Raw genomic sequence first — 22,201 nt, forward strand, 5'->3', positions numbered from 1 at the left:
CTGGGGTCTTCCTGTTTTGTGAGTGTGGGTTTTTTTTTTCCTAATTTATTTTACTTTGCTTTGGTCATTTTGTCAGGTTGGTTGGTTGGGGGGTTTTTTGTGCTTTTTGTTTTGGCTTTTTTTTTAATTTGCTGATAGGCAGGGCTTTTATTTGTTTTATATTCCTTAATAATTAGGTTGAGTATTGTCATCCAGATATTTTATGTGAAGCTAGCTTGCAGTGCAGGGCAGCAGTATATAAAGAGATTTGATAATAGCTCCAAAATGGAAGAACCTAAATATTCTTCCCTTGACTCACTCTTTTTTGAAGTAATCGTGGGACTGAGACCATAATGAGATTTTGTGATTACTGTGCAAGTAAATTGCTCTGGCAATAGCTATTGTCCCTCTATAGAATATGGGTATAATTCTGTGTGAATATCTGTTGCATTCATGAAATCACAGTAACTTATTGCCTGTATGCTAATGACTGTAGGGTTACAACGTAGTGTCCAGAAGCTTCTGCAGTGGCATCATAGAGAGATTAGAGCAATTTCCAGTGGGAAACTCAGTGCCCTTCCATTCTCAGGAGACTGGTACATGGGCTGAGTTATCTGACCTGTTGTATGTTGTGCTTACCTGGACTGTGTACATCCAAATCAAAACTGCCCCCCAGCCTCCCTTAACCTTCTAGATGTTACTTGGGGATGTTAATCAGTTAAGACAGATGTCTTCCTTGCCAGACTTGATAGTTTAGTTGTCCTACAGGATCACTTTATGTATAGGATGAGGTAAATCTCAGTCAGCTGTTCCCACAACAGAGTCCTTTTCACAGGAGTGGGCATGTGGCAGTGGAAGGAAAGCATTTTATCTCCAGGGGCTGGTTGTTTGACCCAGGTCTGTTTAATGTAAGTGAGCAAATTTCTCTCTGAGTAAGGAGTGAGCAAGTACCACTCTCTTATCTTTGTTCCCTTTCTTAAAGTGCTTCTGTACTTGCCTCTGAACTGGTAGTAGCTTTGGACCTTTCAAGACTGAAGAATCTCTTTGTCTTGATATGTATAAAATGCTGCTGGAAGTAGTCCAGAGCACAGACACCTAAACCTTTGCTCTTTTCAAAACAGTACTGGAGTGTAGCCTTTCTTGTTCCTTTGGGGATTGTCAACCTGCCACTGCTGCTCAAAGATGCCATGAGACTTTGTCATGCATCAGGACTGACTGAGATAGTGGAGTTTCAGACAAAGTGTCTAGGCTTCAGTCAAATTTGGACAGTAAAATACAGATTCAAATGTCTTTTGCCTAGGGATTTTGGCCTTGAAATTTTTAACATAGACTTTGTTCTGTATGGATGTGAGAGAAGAAACCTTTCTGAAAATAGTATTGGTTGAAGAACACTGTGATGGGACAAAAAAGGAGAGGGAGTAGTGAGAATAATGCTTCTAACCTTATGTTGCTGAGAATAATGCTTCTGACCTTGTGTTACTAAAGGCCAGTGGTGCACATGGCTTAATGGGGTAGTCAAAAGGCTTACCTTTAGATATGCACTTATTATAGCATTTAAATTCATCAGGAGTTCAATGTTGAGACCAAAATCTGCAGCCTCAAACCTTCATTATCCTTTGGTAAGGACCCATGCTTCCTTTGTACAGACATGATGACATTGTTTAATTTCTCTGCTTTAAAAGCAAAGTGAAATGGAAGCACCTCTGTACAGTATCAAAACCAATTATTTTCCCCCTTTTTTAAAAAAAAGGAATTATTTTTTGTTGATGTTGTTGAGTCTAGGTAAAGCCTCAGAGCTCCAGAATTACTTATTTCTGGAGTAAAATGCAGGAAAATAGAGGTGTTTTTCGTGGGATTGATGATGTTAGATTTTATCTGGCTATGGTCTGGGTTCAGTTGCCTTGGAACTGAAGACATCAGACTAGAGGACTTTTCATCTCAGTGGTAGAGCTTTTCTTCTGGTGTTTGTGTTCTTATTAGTCAGGCTTGAATATCAAGCGCCCTTGAAATGTTGACTTTTAATGATTGTCCCAGTTATTAAAATAGTTATACCAAGAGAAACAAATGTATAAAGCTTACTTAGGCATTTGGTCACAAGCTTGTGACTATCTCCAGAATCTTCTCTCATTTTGCTGTGTAAATTGAAGTACTATATTTGTCTATATGGATAAGCACTCAGTAGTATTAAATGGTTGCTTATGGTTCAGGTACCTGTGTGTCCTTTGTTTTAAAGACAGAGCTCTTTGTGGAGGCTGCTGGTCTGGCCTGCCCTTTAGTGATGATTTTCCTACAATACTCTTACAGGCTTTCCATGGGCTTCTTTCCCTGTCCTCTTGTTCTGCATAGTAAGGTGGGGCAGGCAGTGCTTTCAGCGCTCAAATTTTGAATTTTGGGAGAAATTCAGGGTGGGAGCACTGTTTATCCTTTTCTCCTTCCTGCCTTTCCTTCCCTCACAACCTGCAATTGCACAGTGAACTGTGGTGATGCTTTTTTTTTTAAACACTAAACTGTCAGATCTGATGGTGTCTTTGAGTGACTGCTTTCATTCTGCTAACAGGTTGGATTTGCCTTTGTTAAGTCATGAGCTTTTACAAGGATTAGCTGAAAGAGGTTGCTGTATCAGTGAGTAAAACTCTCCATGTTGTGTCTGATGCAGTAACAGAAATGTGAAGTAAAAGGTCAGAGGAGTAGGTGGACTCACCCTTTACTCTTGAGCTTCTCTTATTTGTGACAATGCACATGAATCAAGTTACTGGGGTGGAAAGAGTAGTGTTTGTTTTTTTGTTGTTTTTTTTTTCAGCTGAAATAGATACAAGCTCTCAGTTGCCATATTCATAAACTAACTTCTTTCTCTCTTCATTTGCAGTTACGCTGTCTCACATCACACAGCTGGTTCTGAGTCACAACAAGCTTACAAGTGAGTATTTTCCTGGGTTTGGACTTCCCTGCAGGCAGTTGAGTAACATTGAAAAGTTGACACTGCAAGTTTGATACAGAGTGCATGACTCTATTAGAGTGGTCTTCTTGGTTAGTACTTCATTAAAAGTAGAGAGATTGAGGATGTGACTTAGCAGCCATTTTCAACTTGCCTTCCCAACTTCAATAGAGACCTGCAATGTACAGAAAGATCTGTAGTTCTCAGATCACCAGTTAAGCCAGAAATCCATTTCCTACCATGTTGTAATCTTCACAGCAGTGTTGTTGTTGCTTCTCTGCCAGAGCTCCTCTCCGGCCCTCTCTGAGGGCCACACCCCCTTTTATCCCAGCTGCCTCCACAGGCTACAGCTGCTGCCCAATCAAGGACATCACAGCTGCAGCCCATTTACAATAACTAGGATTGGGGCAATACAATACAGAGATCACTGCCATACATATATTTACAATACATATATTTAGCCAGGCCCCCACACTACCATGGCTCTGAAGTCCTTATGTTAAGGCGAGGACTTTTGAAATTTTTAACTGTCTCAGAAGCAACACAGTTTGCATTTTAGTGAATGGATAATGAATTTGACTGAAGCAAAGCAAGTTACAACTCCAGTGCATTACATATATAACCAAACATATATGAGCAAGGCCAACTGAATGTAAGCATCAGGCATGGTAAAAAAAGTAGCCTCTTTCTGTCCAAAAAGTGGTTGTCTCTTGGTCATACTGCTCACACCATCTTCAGGTCGTGGGTCCTGCTTCTCTCAGTGAAGAAGTTCCTAAGTGAGGTGAATAGCATGTCAAGAATAACATAAATATGAGACTTAACTTGGTAGGGGGAGATACCAGAATGATTTTTGCAAGACAAAAGTTTTTGTGGGTTTGGGTTTTTTGTTTGTTTGTTTTTGTGGTTTATCTACCAGTGTCTTGTGCAAACATTCTTGCTTCTTGGTTGTTGAAATTCAAGCAGTGAATTTTGTCTCACCCCTGTTTCTGTGCATCTTCTAAAAAGAAGTGTTGGTCTCATTGATGTTCTTTTTTTTTGTCTGCTCTCTGCATGTGCCAGTGGGTTTCTCTCTAAACCACTCCTCTTTTTGAAACTCAACGGGAGAGATGGAATGGGGAGGGGAATGGAACCAATAAAGTGGGTGTGTGTTGACAAGAGGCATATTAGGGTGTTTGTGCTTTAGGGTGTATCCAAGAAAATCTTTACAAATTGAGATGGGTCTTAAGAAACACAAACAAATAATAAAACTCAGCCTGTTGAACTCTGCGCTACTTGCTGCATGAGCTGTGAGGTAGTATGTGTTATTTAAAACATGTGAATTAATGCAAAAGTGTCACTGCAGTCTCTGAGCATTTGCAGAGGATTAAGCATGAAGAGAATATAAATATCCCTAGATTTTAGTGCATAAGCACTTCTCTGGATGTAGTTTATTGGGTACTAATGTGTAGCTTATGCAGTAAATAGATAAAATTATGGGCACTTAGTGACTGGCTGTGAGAGCCATGAATTAGTTTTTCAGGACCCTTCTTTTGGTAGTGTAGTGCCCTCTAGACTGCCATCTTGCTATTTGTTTTTATCCCATTGTAGTTTTCAAAGAAATCTCAATTTAATTACAAATGTGACCAACAGTTTCCAGCCATCTGGCATATAAATGATGACTGATGGGTGATTTAATGGGCCAGTTAAGGGAGGAAAAATCCAAAATGCATCACTGTTAAACATGCAGCTCTGTCCATGGTTTGGAAAGCCATGGAGTTACTAATAGCTTGAAGCTGGGACAATGATCTTTTGAGAAGAATTATGATGAATTTTCTCTGGGCATATTGCTGTCTGGCATCTGTTATCAGCCACTGGTGGAGCTGGGGCCACCCAGCTAGTGACTTTTGTGTGTTCCCTCAGGCACTGCAAGGAGATGGGTGTCCCTGAACGTGAGCTGTTGCAAGCTAGGCAGTTCATTGTACTCAGCCACTGCAGCTTTCTCTGCAGCCTTTGGGAGGTTGCAGGCACCTTGAGACAGCAGTTCATTCTGCACACCTCTGATTCTTGTGATCAGACAGCTCACCCAGGGTTGGGTACCTTAGTGCTGGCAGGCAGGACTTCTCTGGTGCTGATATTTATTCTGCTATCTCTGTCTGAATGGCTGCTTACCTGGCACAAGCATGAAATGAGTTGGAAATGTTACTCTTGGTAAACTTCACTATTCTTTGAGATTTGTAAAATTAGAACTTTTTGAAATCTCACACTTTCAGATCGCCAGTGAATCAGCTCTTCTACATGGTGCTTTATAGATTTTAATGTAGCTAAAGGATGATCTCAGCTGAGCACACAACAGGCTGGGCAGGTAGCAGGAGGTAGGCTGAAGCTCCTGCATGGAGACTTGAATCTTGGCTGTCTCACATCTGAGCCTGGGGAGGGCATGTGCTTCAGCATGAGCTCTACACTGAAAAGCTGAGTAACTAACCTCTGTCCTGCCTGAGTCTTAGCTGCAGACCTGACTGGGGAGGAAAGATACAGTAATGAGAAGTGTCCAAGAAAGATGCGTCCAGGTTGGCTTTAACTATTCAAGAAAAACCCAGAGTGTACCATTTGCTTAAAGCAGTTTTAGTTTTCAAAATACCAGTTTAAATATTGCCATGACTGTAAGTTTGTGTTACATTACATTAAATCTCACCCTTCAATTAGCTGCTTTCTCCTAAAGTAGCTGTCAGATCAGCAGGCTGCGAGTACCTGCTTTCTCTCAGCCAAGGGATTCTGTCAGCCTTTCTAATTGCTCTGTTTGGGTTTCTTTCATGGCAAGGTAAGACCCTTGCTTGTCCTGAGAAGTAACTCATCAAGTCTGAAACTTACTCTTCTTTCACAAATGGATGTAGGCACTTAAATAGACAGCACACATTTTTAAAAGGCTAAATTTCAAGTTCATATTCTCATATCTGACACTGTTGACCTAATCTTTTAAGCTATGTAATTAATTGTCTTAGCAGATTGTTCTTAAAATGACTAGGAGGCTGATGGCAGTGACACTTGACATGCTACACTAAGGTCATATTAGCATCTTCTGCTCGTTTCCTGCCATTTAAATGAGTGTTCTGGTAGGGTTTTTTTTGGTGTTTAGAGTAAATATGTCTATCTGAAAGAATAAATAAATGTAAAACGTGGATATGCATATTTTTATGTAAATGTACTTTGTATTTTTGCCACAAAACTATTAAAACTGAGTAAAGTTTCATCAGCAAGTATGAGGACTGCTCAATTAAATCCACTATACTGCTCAGAATACTGCTGTTGCATGGATTTTAGAGTATTTCTAGTGTGCCATTTGTACTTCATTTATGTGTCTAAATCATTCATTATCAGACATACTCAAGTCCACATTGATTTTTCTGGAGCATATTAGGCTGAATTTTTTTTCAGTTATCTGGTGCTGTGCTAATGGAGGAGTCTTGAACTGCCTTTTTCTGCTCTGGGTGACTTCTGAAACAGTCGAGTTGGTCTATTGCTGTTTGGTGAGAGCTACTTGTGCTTCAAAATCAGAAGCAAAACTCTCAGGGAAGCCAAATAGCTGTGATTCTGCAGTCTTGCTGAACCAGGTGCTGCATAAGTGACAAAGCTGGTTTGATTCCTCTATAGGGTCTCTGACATCCATTAGAAAGCAGAAGGAGAAAGTGAATATTTGTGCTTTTTCTTGGCATAATGTAGACATAAGGGCTAGTGTCTCTATTTGTTATACTGGGTGTTTTTTGTTCCATCATTTAGTAATTTTAAAGCCTTCTATCCACTATACAGCTGAAAGCAAAATTTAAGATAGTCTTAGCATGTACAGGTTGTCTGACCCTAACCCAGGCGTCTTTTGAACCCATTGGCTACCATCAGAGTAAATGCAATAGAAGTTCTAACAAATGTTTTTTAAATTGGTGGAAATGAGTGGCTGACCATAGGTATCTGTCCTTCAGTGTGGTGGATTAATTCAGGTAGATGTGACCAAGTTGTTTTTGCTCATGTCACTTGATGCTAGCTGAGGGACATACAGATCCACCTCATGCTCAATAGGATCATTTATGAATAGTGGTAGGGAATTAGGGTGGCTCTGCTAGAGGGACAGAGGGGGAGTTTGAGGCGCAGAACATAACTGTTGTAGAAACCACATTTGATTAGTTAGGTCAGCCACAAATATTGTTTCTGCATCATCTGTGCAGCAGTAGTAATTTTTGTGGGTATTTATGCTTCTGTTTTGGGTATTTGTAGGGCTGCTTCGCTCAAGTTCAGGCGGAATGTCACTGAAAGTCTGCAGCAGTCTTGGCCACTTGCTCATCTGGTGCCTCTGTGCAGGAGGAAAGAGACCTTCATGTGTTGCTGTAGATCTGCCTGTTCTGCAGGGGCAGCTGCCATGGTTCCTGTGACATTGCTGCTCTCTGCTTCATGCTGGGATAGCAGTGCCTGTCATGTGCCAAGGAATTTGTCATAAAAATTCTTGAAATCAAACTTGGAGCTATTTTGTTCAGAGCCCTTCAGCTGGAGTTCATGTTTTAATAATGGTTTTGGGGAACAGGCTGGAATTGCAGAGTTTCTGAGAATCCAGGTCAGGGAGAAGTGTTACATATCCCCAGGCTTGTCTGTTTTTAATCTGGGTCTTGCCCCATATGGTGCCAAGCACAACAAGGTGGAGCTCTGGGACACAGTGTAAAATAGATCACCTGAGTCAGGATGAGGCTTTTATTCAGAGTTGATGGTAGGGTTTGTCTGTCACATTTCTTGAGGGCTCATGGGGTTTTGAGGTTTTATTTCTTTATTTATTTACTTTATTTGTAAATTGATTGTACTGGTACAACAATTGGATACCTTTCACTGGAAAAAAAGTACCTTTGCAGGCTGAAGTCAGCAGTTAGGTTAGGTTTCAGTTTTGGTCCCCTAGTGCCCCACTAGATTTGTGAATGAGAAAGAATTGGTGTAGAACTAGCAACAGAAAAAACTCAGTTTCATAAAGAATATGCTCTATTAGAGCATAAAAATGTGGCTTAAGCCTTGTCTGCTTTTTCTTAGCAGAGCAGCTTTTGTGTACTATTTTGCCATGAAGTATGAAGGGATACCGAACCTTATGGAATTTAATTAGGTTAGCTAGCTCAATGTATTCTCCAGCCATTTAGAATGTATACAGAATTTCACATCCTAGTATAGGATGGGAAATACTTCCTTGGCATGCTGAATGAAGTTTTGACAATTAAAATCCATGTATTATATTGTGAATAGGAAGTGTGTTTGAAGAGGTTTCAGATGCTTATTTTGTCTGTTATCACAGCCAGAAGGGCACAGAGGGGAAGATGTGGAAAGCAGGCTGGAATATTAAAGGTTACTTCAGCATTGGCATCAGGTGTCATCAGTATGTGTACAACTATTATGCTGCCAACCTGTTTTATTTTCATTTATTTTGGGATATGCACTAAGTCTTTGACTTGTAACTGCTATGACAGTTATTTGCCTTAGCTGCCAGTGGTGGTTAATTAACATTGCAGTCATTTGAAGAAATCAATTCAGAGATTCTGTGCCGTTCAGAAATCAATGCAGAGATTCTGTGTCTGCCGGTACCGGAGTGTTCCCGCTGCCGGTGCCGTACCGTGCTCTGTGCTTTGCCCAGTAGAGGTCACTCTTTGAGCACATTTAGCATCTTTTCCCGGGAAGGCGCTGGTGTTCTGGCAGCTGGCAGCTGTTCATCCCGCCTGCTCGCTGATGGTGCTCAGCCACTTCGTTTTGCACTTCTCCTCAGTCTCCTTAACCTCAGGTGGTCCTGTGCTCACTGGCTTCATATATTCATGTGCTGTCTGTAAATGATCTCAGAATTTTCCTGCTATTCATAGCTCACTCCTGATGGTTTCTATATCCTTTTGTTCTGGTGCTCTGATTCCTTATCCAGTATTATCAAATGATTAAATAATGAGAGATCAGGAGCAACTATTTTTTACTCAAACCTCTTCTGTGTTACCCGATGTCATGTTCTCTGTCCTCTTCTACTATTCTTCTGATGTGCTGTCCTATACTGTTCTGTGATCTTTTCACTGCTTGTCCCTTGATTCTCATGTAATCCTTTAGTCATCTTTGGTCCCTTCCTTTTTGTGGGGTGATCCATTAGTTTTTTGCTGCTGGTTCCCATTTCCAGACCTGACTTTTGTTTGAGTTCACTATGTGCTCGTGTCAGAATGGCTGTGTCTCATTGATCATTGTTCTTTTGACAGCCATGTGGTCACCCTTTATCATCACTGTACATTTTGCTTTCTTTCAGCAGAGCAGTTCAAAACTTTTTTTTTCTGCTCACACGACTTACTGCTTCTTTGCTCTGCCATCTCCTAAATTGTTTTTCTCTCTGTGTGTGACCTGCACAAAAGCTTGTCCTTTTGTTGCTGTTAACCCTCTTGACTGTGTCCTTGATCTTTTTTAGCATGCTGCTAAAATCTCTTGGTTTAATTTTTACATTAGGATGTCTCCTTTTTGAGTCACCTTTCTGGCTGTAGTCTGTACCTGGACCTATTGGAGGTAGTCCAGAGACATCAACACTGCATCTGCCTGTCCTGAATTCCTTCCCAGTCTGGCTGCTTTGTGTTCTCCAGTCTGCTGAAATGTGTGATGGTGTCTCCCACTGGTATTGTCTGACACTTTGCTTCTTGCCTGGTATCAGGTTATTTATATAACTAATTTGCTGACTTCTGGAAGGAATCAGATGACCGTGTACTCTTTACTCTTTGTTATTTCTTGTGTTCTCCTCTACTATGCTTCTGCCTCTGCTTCCTTCTGGTAAGTCATCCCATACTGTTGTCCTGACACAATATAACAGTGGGGCAGGCAGTGTCTGCAGGGTGAGACCAGGGCTGTGTCCAAAGCACAGGACTTGTGACTGACAGTTGCTATCAGCTGTGTATGGGAGAGATGCTTTAAGCTAGCTGTAAGCCTTTCATTTTTTTGGTATGTTTTGATTTGGTCTAACTTCCCATTTCTGATGCAGGGATCTCTAATGGGAAATATCTTCCTGAATGCAGTACACAGGAGGATGTGAAAAGGAGGAAAAAGGAGATCCCTATACATATGCCTTACTACATTTGTGACATCTGGGTTCTACTCAAATGTGTTGATTAAATACCTTGTTAGCTTTTTCTTTTCTTCCTAAAAAAAACCCCAAACCTTTGGTTCTGAGAAAATACAGATGGTAGAACATTTTAATTTTAAATGTATATAATATCAACTTTGCTTCTTAGAAAATTTGGGGAAATGAAACAGAATAATGTGTGAAAGAGTTGTGTGCTGTAATGATATAAGGATACATGCAGAAAGTGCCCAATTTATGCACAAATTAAATTGTCAAAGTTTGTGCTGTATGGCACCAAAGTCAGTTTTGCCATAAGTAAAGCAACACTAGACACAAATCACTTGTCTTGAACATAATTCTTCAGATACTTTTTTCTTCTTTTACTAAAAGACATCTGCAAGCATATTAAGTCTTTTTTTTTTAATTCTCACCATTTTCCAACATGTTACTACAAATTACTTGTGTCTTCATCTAAGCCCAGTGGCTTAAAATAGCCCTAATTTTTTTTGTGGAATCCCCATATCATTCTCCATGTTTATATTCTCCATATAAATCCTCTTGCCACATACAGACTATTTTGCAGTTGGCATTTTCAAAGGAAGTGAACATTGCAAAAGTGAACTCACCTCATTAAAAACATTAATTTTGTATTACAGAATTTACTGTCTAACTAGCCAAGTAGAATTTTTTGGCTTCTAATATGTAAGGACTGAGACAAGAAGGTATATTTGGTGTAGATTGAGGGAAAACTGGATTTAATTTTGTACTTGATTTTGTACTCTTATTTTTTATGTGTTCTTTCAGTAGTCAGGTGCATTGAAGTGGATAACAGCAGAGCATTTCCCTTCAGACTGCTCACCCTCTGGCCTCTTAACTTTTTCCATTCCTGTGGCATAACCTTTGGGGTGAAATCATTCCATGATCTTGATGTGATGATGGCAGATGTGGTGACTGGTTGCCACCAGTATTATCTCCTGTAGCTGGAAATGAAATGTACAGTCAGCTGAAGCCTGGGGTAAGCTAACAGAGGGGCACAGGGAGGACTCTGTGCCCTACAGACCTAAGAGGTGGCTTTAAGTGCTGGGTATGGGGAGCTCAAACTAGAAGGGAGCTTAATTCATTCCCAGTTCTGAGAACTGGAGCAAGAAACACATGTGCTGACTCTGCTTTTGAGCAGTGAGCTTTTTTACTGCAGCCTCTTCTGTGAGTGTGTTTAGAGGACAGGCTGGTGTCCCCACCTAGCAGTGTCAGCACAGCAGTCTGCAGTGCTGAATAGGGAAACACTCAGTTGATCCAAGCTGCAGTGAGAAATAGTCCTATGCGTGTTTCTAAAAGCATTTCAGTGCTGTAAAAAGTTTAAACTCCAAATACTAGCTAATAAGGCGAACTGAAATCAGGAAAATTTTTTTAGACACACTGAAAGCAGAATTTTGTAAATAAGCACTGCTGGGCACACAGGTAGATGGACACTTGAGTAAGAGGCTGAAGTGATCTTCACTTTTGAGGGTAATCTATAGTAATTGTTCAAGGGCTTGTGTGCAGGACATCTTTGGTTAGTTCCTTTTGTAAACTGCAGAGAACAAGTTGAATAGACTGAAATAAAGAGAATATTGAGGAAGGGAAAGGTGAACTTAACTGAATGAACTTCGGATGGGTTGATTTATCTAAAGCCAGCAACTGTGCAGTCGTGGGAAAATATGAAGAGATCATGCTTAAACAGTCCAAACACCTGGAAGAGACTCACTGGCATTTAGTGATACTGTTTGTATTTGATGGAAGCCTAATATTAAATCTCAATACTATCAACTAAAGTTCTTTTGTCCTGCAGAAGTTTATTTCTCTTAACCATCTGCTATTGAAATATCAAGACACACAGATGATCTGACCTGCAATAAGGGTACATAGCCTGCATTCTTCGGCTTTGTGGGTTTTTTTTTTTTCTCCTGACTTAAATATAAGACAGCAAGTGTGTGGGCTGAACTGTGCACTTCTCACAAAGCAGTTATTGAAGATGAAAATGCTGTGGTTGACCACAGTAATTTGAAAAGCTTGGCTAACACTTTGTTCTCTTGAAAATTATTTGCAGAAATGAAGTACTTGTTTATATCCACATTTTTGTACATATCCTTATTCACACCATTCTCTAATACTGTTAAAAATGCTAAAAAGCATCAGATTTTTGTGAGCTATTTTGGTGTGGTTTCAGTTCTTTGCAGTTAGGTGATGTATTTTCAACATAGTAATCCCTTCCTAACCTCAGCCCCTGGCTTCTAGGATTTCTCTCCAAACTCTGACATCCTAAGCTCTCTTCTCAGAAAAGAACAGATTTATCCTTTCTCTTCACTAGATGTCACTTGATTCCCAGTGTCTTCTCAGTCTTTCTTGTGCTCACTGCTCTTCTCCTTAGAATCTAGCTTCTAAATGAATACTGTTTATTGACAAATTGAGCTATAGTGTAATTTAAACATGTTCATAAGCACAGTTTAATATCTGAGGTTCTTCTGTGGATAATTGAAATAAGAAATCCCTGCTGGTTTCTGGAAAGAGCTGAAGATTAAGGAGACAAGTTTGTTTTTAATGTTTTCAGTGGGAGGAAGATTAATATCCATCTTTGGAAGAGTGAAGGGAGGGCAAAAGGGGAAACTTGAACTACATAGTGTGTAAATTAAGTACTGTATGCTTCAGTTGGGATCAGGATGCTCTCCAGTTAGCTGCCAAATATGATATCAGCATGCCTATGAATATTTAAAATGAAAACTGTTGTGTTCTCCCTCTGCTAATTCCTCTTTCATTTTGGTGAAGCTGATTGCTTCTCTTTCTGTATAACAGAACCCTTGTCAAATTAATCTAAACATGACTCTAGCTCTATGAGTACAGTTATATTGGATGCACAGAGTGCATTATATATTTAGTATTCTAAATTCTTCCTCCCCCATGAAATGTGAGTAACATTTCATGTCTTTATGACCTTTACACTAAGGGATCCTTACTCATGAAAGCTTCCTGTTGATGCTAACTGGATTAGCAAGTCCACAGAACTGAGTTTATTATGTTGTAGAGCCCTCAGGTTTTACTTCAGTCTTAAAAAGTGGGTTCTTGCTCTTGGCAAGAAATCTCTGCTTGGGATCCACAATGGACTGATGGGACTCTAAAAGGTCTGCATTGAGTTCTCTTTACCTTGTATGACTCTTGACCAGCTTTCCAGTGGAACAGTTTAATGAGAAACTGGCATAGTTGCATAAATCTCTTTTCTGTCAGGTACTGCTATTTTAATAGCTCTTTTGGATAAATATTCCCTTAGAACCTGTAAACGTTTGGAGTACTACTGAACATCATGTTCCTAGGTACCGCAAAATTACTTCATTAAGTAAAGAAACATTCTGAAAAAGCAAGGGATTCTGCAGCTGATTGCATGCTAAGGATGTGATTGCCAAAGAAATTAATCTTACTTAAAAAAATTAACATTCTTATTTCTCATGATGTCTGATTCAAAAAACATTGACTTGAGTTGGAGGCTTTCTGTAGCCTTTGGGGTCATATTTATTGAGGAGATTGCAAGTCTATTCATGCACAATTTTTTGCATAATCAGGTATTACAGATAGCACTTTCCAAGCAGCAGTGGAACAATGTTTATTTTGGATATTCAGTGTTAGGGGTTAAATGAACTGAAATGTTTAATGCAGTTTCTGTACTGTGTGTTCTTCTCATGGCGACTTATATTTTTACTAAATCATTTCAGTTATTCAGTTGAGTAGTCTATTGACCCTTCTAGTTGTTTTTTTTTTTTCATCTGAAGTTCCTTATTTAAAATGTTTTTTATTTTAGTTTCAAACTGTAAAGGAAGTTTTGATACACATCTTTTTTACTGAAAAATGTTTAATTTAGTGTCTTTACTAAACAAAAAAAAAGCAGATTTCATCTTTTGGGTAAAAAGAAGTAGAAACTTAATTTTGCAGACACCTGAGTTGGTTTACTTTTGAAGTTGTGAGGATTGCTGTTGTTTCCCAGGGATTCACAGATGTTTAAAAGAAATAATCTTGGTGACCATTTTCAGAAATAATGACTTTTTGAAGCCTGTGCATTTTCAGCTGCCACCACAGGAGGAATTATATTGAGACCTGTGTGAATGGCAGAAGAGTTACTGAGTGGAACTAGAGGGAAAGTAATGAACTTTTTCTTCTTTTCTGTGCTCTTCATCCTTTGTCAGAGGTTGGGTATAGAAAAGGAACTGGGTTTGCATGTCAGTTCTAGGTAGTGCTATGAGAACCTCTTGACTTCCTGCTTTATGGGAAAGGGTTGCATCTGAGACAGGTGATTCCAGGCTGCTGTCACTGATCTGGATGTTTCTAGTGAGTTTCTCTGCAGGATCCAGCTGTCCTGGATGAAAGGTCCTTCTAACCCAGTGCCTGCTCTCCAGCTGAGGGCAACATCAGACCTCTAGTAAAGATCATGTCTGGCGTTGGCTTCTGGCTCTCATGCTGAAAGAGAGTTTAAGGCTCAGATCCAAGATACTCTAAATGTGAAGTTGCATAGTCATTGAATAGTAGAATTTAATCCTTCTTATCTGTATTTTGGAAATAATTTTGTTACCTTTTAAACAGCTGCTGGTTGTATAGGAATAAAATGTAATAATTTGCCTCGAGTAAACTTGATGAGAACTTGATGTTTTAGTGCCTAAAGGATTGCCACTAACTTGAGGGCAAAAAGAGCATAAATGCTTTGAAGTGTAAGTTGCCAATCCTTATTTCCAGAAACATGAACAAAGTCCTCTAAATCCTTGTGGGCAGCCTATAGTCCCTGTCAACCAACCCTTGAAATCAAGGTGAAGCCTACAGCTGTCATAGTGAATCACTGCATGCAGTTTCCAGTGTTGAACAAGGGGAGGCTGTTCCTGGTCTTGTGAAGTGAAACTTCACATGAATGGGGCTTCATGATGTGACTGAAGCTTCGCAGGAGAACGCAAAGGCACTGGGCTGCCAAATTTTCCTGGTGTTTGCTGAGGGGGAGTTGTTAATGACACTGGGCAGCAGATGGTCTCAGGAGAGTTGTTAAGACACTGCCGATCGTACTGTAAACACGTGGGTGAACAGAACCAGGATGCTGACAGTTCACTCTCACAGCTCATCGTGACAAGGAGACTCGAGTGGAATTCAGCATTGCCAGAACATGAATGTCTCGGGATTTGGCAGTCAGCAGGCTGCCGAGTGTATCTGGGAAGAGTTTTGCAGCATAGTAGTGGAATGGTAGTCGGGTCACGTGAAGTTCAAAACAGAGAGCACGATATGCCTGGTCAGCCTTGCTTCACTGCCAGTGGTCTTTGGACCTGAAGCTACTGATCCTGTGCAGTTTAGCTACAAGATCAGTACAGGACTTAAATTCAGTCTTCTAATTTTCGTTGAATACAAGACAGCATTTATTTATATTAAAAATGTATTTGAATTGTTAAACCAGAAAATAAACTATTAGAAAAAAAGTCCTCTCTTCCCTACCACAAGCCTGGTGTTGACCTACTCTTCTCTTCTTCCTTCTCACTAAATACCTCCAGGCAAACCAAAAAGTACAGTTGTAGACTGGGGCTTTTCATTTTGATTTAACAGGGTAAGACACAAAAGCATTTCATTTAAATCCTTTGCTAAATATTTTGTCTTTTTCTCATCTCAGCCTGCTTACCAATGCAGATTTTAGTATATCTTGAAGACAACAATGATATAAAGTATCCTGTGATTCACAACATGAAATATAGTATGTGGGGATTAAACAGATATATCAGGAGACAGTGTTATATCTGTATTGGTCTTCTATTATTAAAGCTTTGACTAAACTAAAACCCATATTTTCTAGTACTTTTGATTCCTAGTCTTCATAAATGCAGTTTCTGAGAAGATCAGAAACATGATTTGCCTGTCTGTTGCATCTCATCAAAGTCAAATTATGAAGTCTAATTTCTGAAAGGAAAATATTTTAATACCGGTAATTACTTTTCTGGTGAAATATTGAGGCTGGAAACAGCTGAATGATGCCAATTAAAATCCTCAGTTAACTTCTGTTAGGGAATAATTTAAAATAATAGTAGTAGTGAAATACCCTTTAGTTTGTGAACACACATAATTCTCACTATCATTGAATGACAGATAAGTAAAGACCAGTTAGAAAATACCTCTAAGGGAGGTCTTCTAAATGCTCAGATTTGCCTTAATGACTTTTATATAAAGTCTGCTAAAAACCTCCTGCAATGAATATGGCCCTCAACAGTAATATTTATGTAGTGTAATTAGAGTCTTTGTTAGGCATCCCATTATTGTTCACATTGTAATTAGACTTATAATCTAGTAAATGTGACATACTGCAATGTTCCGCTTTGTAAACATTATTGACTCCATTTTAAGACTGAGATTGCCTCATACCAACAAATAAAAAAAAATCATGGCCTCATAAAACCTTCTAATTATTTAGATGAGCACTTTGTGGATTCCTGAGGCAAAGTTGAGACTGAACCAAGGTGAATATTGAGCACAGGTGCAAGGTTCAGTGCAGGTGACTTGCCAACCCCCTTTATACCTCAGCTGGCTGCTTAAATCTCACTCAGTTTAAGGGGAGAAGAGATGCAAATCTGAATAGCTTTTTAACCTCATTAGCACAGTCATTCATGTTGTGTTTCTGCCTTATAGTTCATGTTTCTAGGTAGTAACAAGCAGCTATTGATCTGTTGGTAATCCACTGTAGCCATGTATGAGTATTGATCAGTTAGTTTATCACTCATGGGAGGTAACTGAAAGTGGGCTTGGCTAAACAGTTCTTTTAAGGCTGAATTTATTTTTGTTTGTAAATTTTGTTGTCTCTTAAATGACCAAGAATTTGGATACTAAATTGTTTAAGCAATAAGCAGATAGGGCCATAGCTGAAAATGAGGGATTATTTTATGTTTATTGTTAAGGTCCTTTAGTACAGCTGCTGTCCTGTAACTACTTGTATCATTAATGTTTTCTCCACTCAAATAATGTCATGATCCAAGTCTCTCAGGCTCTGCTCTTTAGAGACCTCTGTGTGCTACATGAATTGAGAGGACAGCCTGCTTCTCTTAGTCTGTAAGAGCACTTGTCCTTGTCTCTCTCTCTGCAGTGGTCTTTGTTAGTCAAAATATCTCACAGTTACGGTAGTAATTTTTGAAGAGTACAAAATGAGTGCTCTCAGTATTGAGAACAGGAGGCTTTTTTGGATATAAACTTTGCTTTTATTGGAATAATGGGATGCTTTCTGTGCGGCAGCCTCTGTACAAACAGTGCAAACACCAGGTGCTGGTAAAGCATCTGTAGTCTGGGTAGCTTGCCCTAATTGCCGTCTCTCACTGTGAAAACTTTCCACAGCTGTGCCAGCAAACATCGCAGACCTGAGAAACATAGAAGTGCTCAACTTTTTCAACAACCAGATTGAGGAGCTGCCTACACAGATAAGCAGCCTTCAGAAGCTCAAACACCTGAACCTTGGGTGCGTATCTTAATGCAAAACTTTGCTGTAATAAAGGTGCTACCAAATGTTGTCGCAACGGAACCTGTAACTTCTTATTTTTTGATAGTAAAGTTTGTTATTGGTTTTGAGGCTAATCTGGGAATTATAGCTTCAGAGTTTTCAGGTAATGTCCTGGATGGACAGAAATGTAAATGGTCAAGCACTTACTCTGGTATACTGATAACCATTTAAGGACAGCAGCAACTCATATTCAATAAATATTCATCAAATACTGAAGTCAAACTGAACAATTACTGACTTTTACTTCTGTAGTAACTACCTCTTAATTCTGTGGTTACTGCAAAAGAATCAAGCTCTGTTCTGATTTAAAGAAACATCCATGTTAATTTAGGACTTCAATTCCAAATGTTTGAATTTGTGTTTATAGACATTTCAGTTTGTATTAAACCTGTAAAAGAAGCAGCATGTATTAGCTGTGGTGTCCATTTAGTTCAAAGAGCTGGTATTGACTGAATTTGTGCCAGGGGTGTTCATATTAAGTGTTCAGATTCTATATTCTGAGAGAGCTGGTGATACTTTATAATAACTGCAGTTGCAGAGGGCTTTCTTGAATTATTAAGAAAACAAATGTGAAGCATAAGACCTTCTTAAAATTAAATGGGCATATTGAAGTGTAGCTATGGAGGAAAGCAGTGGTAGGCCTAAGCTTTAGCATTACAGACTTCTCATAGAAAGAATGTTTGTATTTTATAAATTCAATTTCTGAACGCCTTAAACTGAGCATTTTTACTCTTCAAAATACCAGATGATTTTGGCTAAGCTCTGTGTATTCTGCTTTAGATACTTTAATGAAGTGCTGATAATTGAATTGCATCTTGAACTGTTGGAATGCCAATAGACATTTTAATGATGATCTGTCTTCCCTGGTCTTTTTTTTTTTGGTCACAGTAGATCTCTAGCTGTCCTTAATATCTGTTTCAACCTCTGAATTGCTTTTCAGAGCAAATATTAATTAAGAATCCTGATTCTTTGTGTTTTAAGGGTTAGAACCATATTTTTTAGAACGGCATATAGAAGTGTTGCAGTATATGAAGGAAGAAGTTGTGCACTTCCTATGGATTAAAGCAGCAACCATTGTTAATATAGGTCAAATGCTAGTCTGCATTAATGAAAAAATGTCATGCAAAAGACCACTTGGTGTTTGGAACAACAGACATTCAGGTCTGGAACCACATTTGCCGTCTTCATGTATCATGAGGTCTAAAATCTTAAGAGATTAAACACTCTTCCATCTTAATCCCCTCCTTACACGTGGTCTTCTAGTCACAGGATTCACCACCCAGTCTTAGCTTTGCTTTGGACATCCTTGGAGTCAGTGACAAGGGAACGTTTTTGCTCTGGTAGGTTTATGAGGAGACAGCCTAGAAACGCTCTTGTCATCTGCAGTGTGTGTGTTAGAGGGCTTCAGAAGAGGCCCTTAGGGGAGAGGGGCTTGAATAAGAGCAGAGGTTATTTTTGGGAGGGCTTTGGCATGGAAGGGTCAAGTGGTGTGGAAAGAGAAAAGGTGTGCTGCTGCACAGAAAGCTTAAAATGTGACATTTGGAAGGTAGGTGAGGCACAAGCTCAGTGTTTGAACTTCTGCAGGGATGAATAGTGCTGGGCAGCAACTTTGAGCTGGTTCTCTGTCCCTGCCAAAGAATAGATACCATTCTGCCTCTTGTCAGTAGGGAGAACATTTTTTCCCTCTCTCTTCCTTGCAAAAAGGCAAGGCTGTTAGGCAGCTTGGTAAAAATCCCTTTTCAGGAGTGCAAAACAAGCTGCTGTCTTTAGTTCTGTTTTATATAAAGACCAGTTCTTAAAACAGTGGCACTTCTGCAGTAGCAATAGTGGAGAATGCTTCTCTGTGTTTTAATTGCTGATAAGCAATATGAGTTGTATGCCCATAATGGGACTCCTTACTGGGAATGAGGAGGAAGAAGGATTTTTGTCTAGATTTAGCTACAGAGAGCTGATCTCTACAGGTTCTTGTTTTGTTGGGACTGGCTTATGCAAAAGGGGTAAGGGAGGGTGAGGTTGTTTCCTGAGTTTGTGAAAGAAATGGTATATGTGCTTCTCCTGACCTTGCTCACATGCTTAAATGATCTTTCTTATATTTGCTTGTGCAACTTTGTCAGTACATTGACTAGAGTTTTTATAGTTTCAAGTGTCAGATATTCATACATTCACATAACATCTCCTCTTGACTTCAGTGACTGTTGCTCATCACTTTTACATCAAAAGAGAATCAAATTCAGAGTATGTTTAGGGACATCTGAAAGGTCATGTTTGTTTCTAGTCTTCATGTAAGAAAAAAATCCTGTTCTTGACAGTAGCTACCTGTTCAGGCTCTCTCTGAAGATGCTTCTCTTTTCTGTTCTGCTTTCAGACCTGGGTGACAACTGAAGTAAGATCCATACACACCAGATATATACTTGCTGTACATGCTGTAGGGACAGTACAAATAAGGAGCTGGTAGGTAGTTTTTTTTCTGTTCATGTGATAAACATGCATACATGAACAGTTCATACACAGTTAGATTCTGTGAAGATATCTCCAGCCATGCATACATGAACAGTTCATACACAGTTAGATTCTGTGAAGATATCTCCAGCCATGTGCCTGCCTTCATTGTTGCAGTAGCTCAAGAGATTCCCTAGATCACCCTGTTCAAGCTCTTGGAGTCAGAGAAAAGTTACCTTTCTCTACCTTGTCTGATCCAGGTTATCAGAGAAATCTCTTCCTTCGGTTACATGTCCTCATGTTGTTCTGTCTGTTACTAAACCTTCTGCTGTCCTAAACCCTCTGAAGACTGGCTGATTGAGCTATATTTAGATTAAGCTTTATCAGTCACAGGACTGACATTTTATTTACTTCATGGTCCTTGTGCTTCAAAAGTTCTGTAGTGACACAGATTTGCTGTTCTTAGGAAGAGATTTGAGCAGTAGTTATCAATGAACATAAATGCTGTGCACTTGAGGTATTCCCCTTTGTGTTTGGTATCATGGTGAAGAACTACGTGGCAGAATGAGAAATAGTCAACATGATGTGCAAAAAGATAATTTGTACTTTAGTTAGAAGTCATCTACCAAGGACCAGCTTTTTCCACAGAATGCTGTTAAAGCTGAGCATGGCCTTGTGTCACCTCTCTCCCTTGTGCTTCATGTTTTGGGTGTGGCTGCTGATTGACATGACAGGATCCCTTGAGAGTGCTTAAATTTTCAGTATATTTATGGGAATGACAGGTTATAAAAAGGTCTGCATTGCAAAAGACTTGCTCAGTATCTAGGAGCATCAAAGCCTTTTCAAAACAAGAGGAAATCTTGGCATATATTAATTTTTTAAGGAAAAAAAAGGGAAAAAACCAAACAAAAACCTTGTGACCTGTATTATTCCTGTTAGGTGAAGTGAATACTGATGTCATATCCTTTTTTTCCTTTTACTTACAGCATGAACAGGTTAAACACCTTGCCAAGGGGATTTGGCTCTCTACCAGCACTAGAAGTTCTTGACTTGACTTACAACAACTTAAATGAAAATTCCCTACCAGGAAACTTCTTCTATCTGAGTAAGAAACTTTTCTAAAAACTCTACAAATCTTCAGGATATGGTGCTTTGCTCTTTGCAGTTGAAATTTATTTGATGCAGACCAAAATACAAAAACAGATTTTTTTCCCCAATATTTATGTTTTCTTTTAATATATCTTGAATATTTCTGCATAGCATGGCAATATTTATCACTGATATATATTGTTATCTGACACCTTTGGGCACGAGCAGACTTGCTTAGTAATGGTGTATTAGTTTTCTTCTCAGTAATACTTGGGCCCCATACTCAGTTAAAACATCATGGAGGGTTGCAAGCCTCAGGGGAAACTAAACCATTTTGCAACACAACTGTTGTTTGTTGAGTCTGAAAAATATATATTCTTGATTGATCATTACTAAAATAGTTTTAACAGCATGTGGGTGTTGAGGTGTCCAGTACGTTAAAACATATGCTAGGGTTACAAAGCTTGGCAGAGGAATGGTAGAGCTAAGCTGACCTTTGCATATGTTAAAAATACATACCCAGAGGGTTGACAGAAAGGTATTGTAATGCATATGTGCATTATGGTTGCCTAAGCAACTTGAATTCTGGCAGTTTCTGGATTTCAGTGATTCTGCTTTTCCATGTACTGTGCTGAAGTGGCTTCAGGATCAGTGCATTCAGCATCAAAGTGACAGGCAAGGGGAGAGGAGGAGTGCTGCACTCTGAGGGATATTGTGATTGTAACCTGGCACAGGGAAGTCTTTAAGTCAGCATTATTAAAAATGGTCACATTTAGTGAAACGAGAAGAGGAGGAGTGAACTACGTAAGACAAATGGGATCTCCTCTGGTGGGAAGGAGAGGTTTTGCTGATCTGACCACCTTCTCTCCTGCTGCACCTGACAGTTCTTTGTGAGTCTACATTTTAATTCCTTTTTCCAACTGTCATGTATGCTTGTTCAGTAATAGCAAGCTGCATAGTAGTTTTTTTGATTAATTTCATTGAGACTTGGCATGGAAATTATGAATTATACCATTGGAGTCTTCTGTATTTCATTTCAGATCTCTTTCCCAGTGTGGTTTGTATAGAGCTTAACATAGCTGTATATTTGTTGAAAAAACTCAGAAATTTTTTAATGTCTGTTTAGGATGCAAATTGATGTCATAAATAAGAATCAGGGGTA

General features: G+C 39.3%; 1 protein-coding gene across 1 annotated transcript in view; it reads left to right on the plus strand.

Annotated features, from left to right (window-relative positions):
- Positions 1–22,201, plus strand: part of RSU1 (Ras suppressor protein 1) — a 101,788-nt gene that overhangs the window by 4,660 nt on the left and 74,927 nt on the right. Inside the window, exons 3-5 of the mRNA XM_064704205.1 lie at positions 2,846–2,896; positions 17,349–17,469; positions 20,937–21,055. Of these exons, the coding sequence (XP_064560275.1) occupies positions 2,846–2,896; positions 17,349–17,469; positions 20,937–21,055 (291 nt within the window). The remainder of the gene's footprint in view (positions 1–2,845; positions 2,897–17,348; positions 17,470–20,936; positions 21,056–22,201) is intronic.

The sequence above is a fragment of the Zonotrichia leucophrys genome, chromosome 2 (genome assembly GCF_028769735.1).
Source record: "Zonotrichia leucophrys gambelii isolate GWCS_2022_RI chromosome 2, RI_Zleu_2.0, whole genome shotgun sequence".
Lineage (NCBI taxonomy): Eukaryota > Metazoa > Chordata > Aves > Passeriformes > Passerellidae > Zonotrichia > Zonotrichia leucophrys.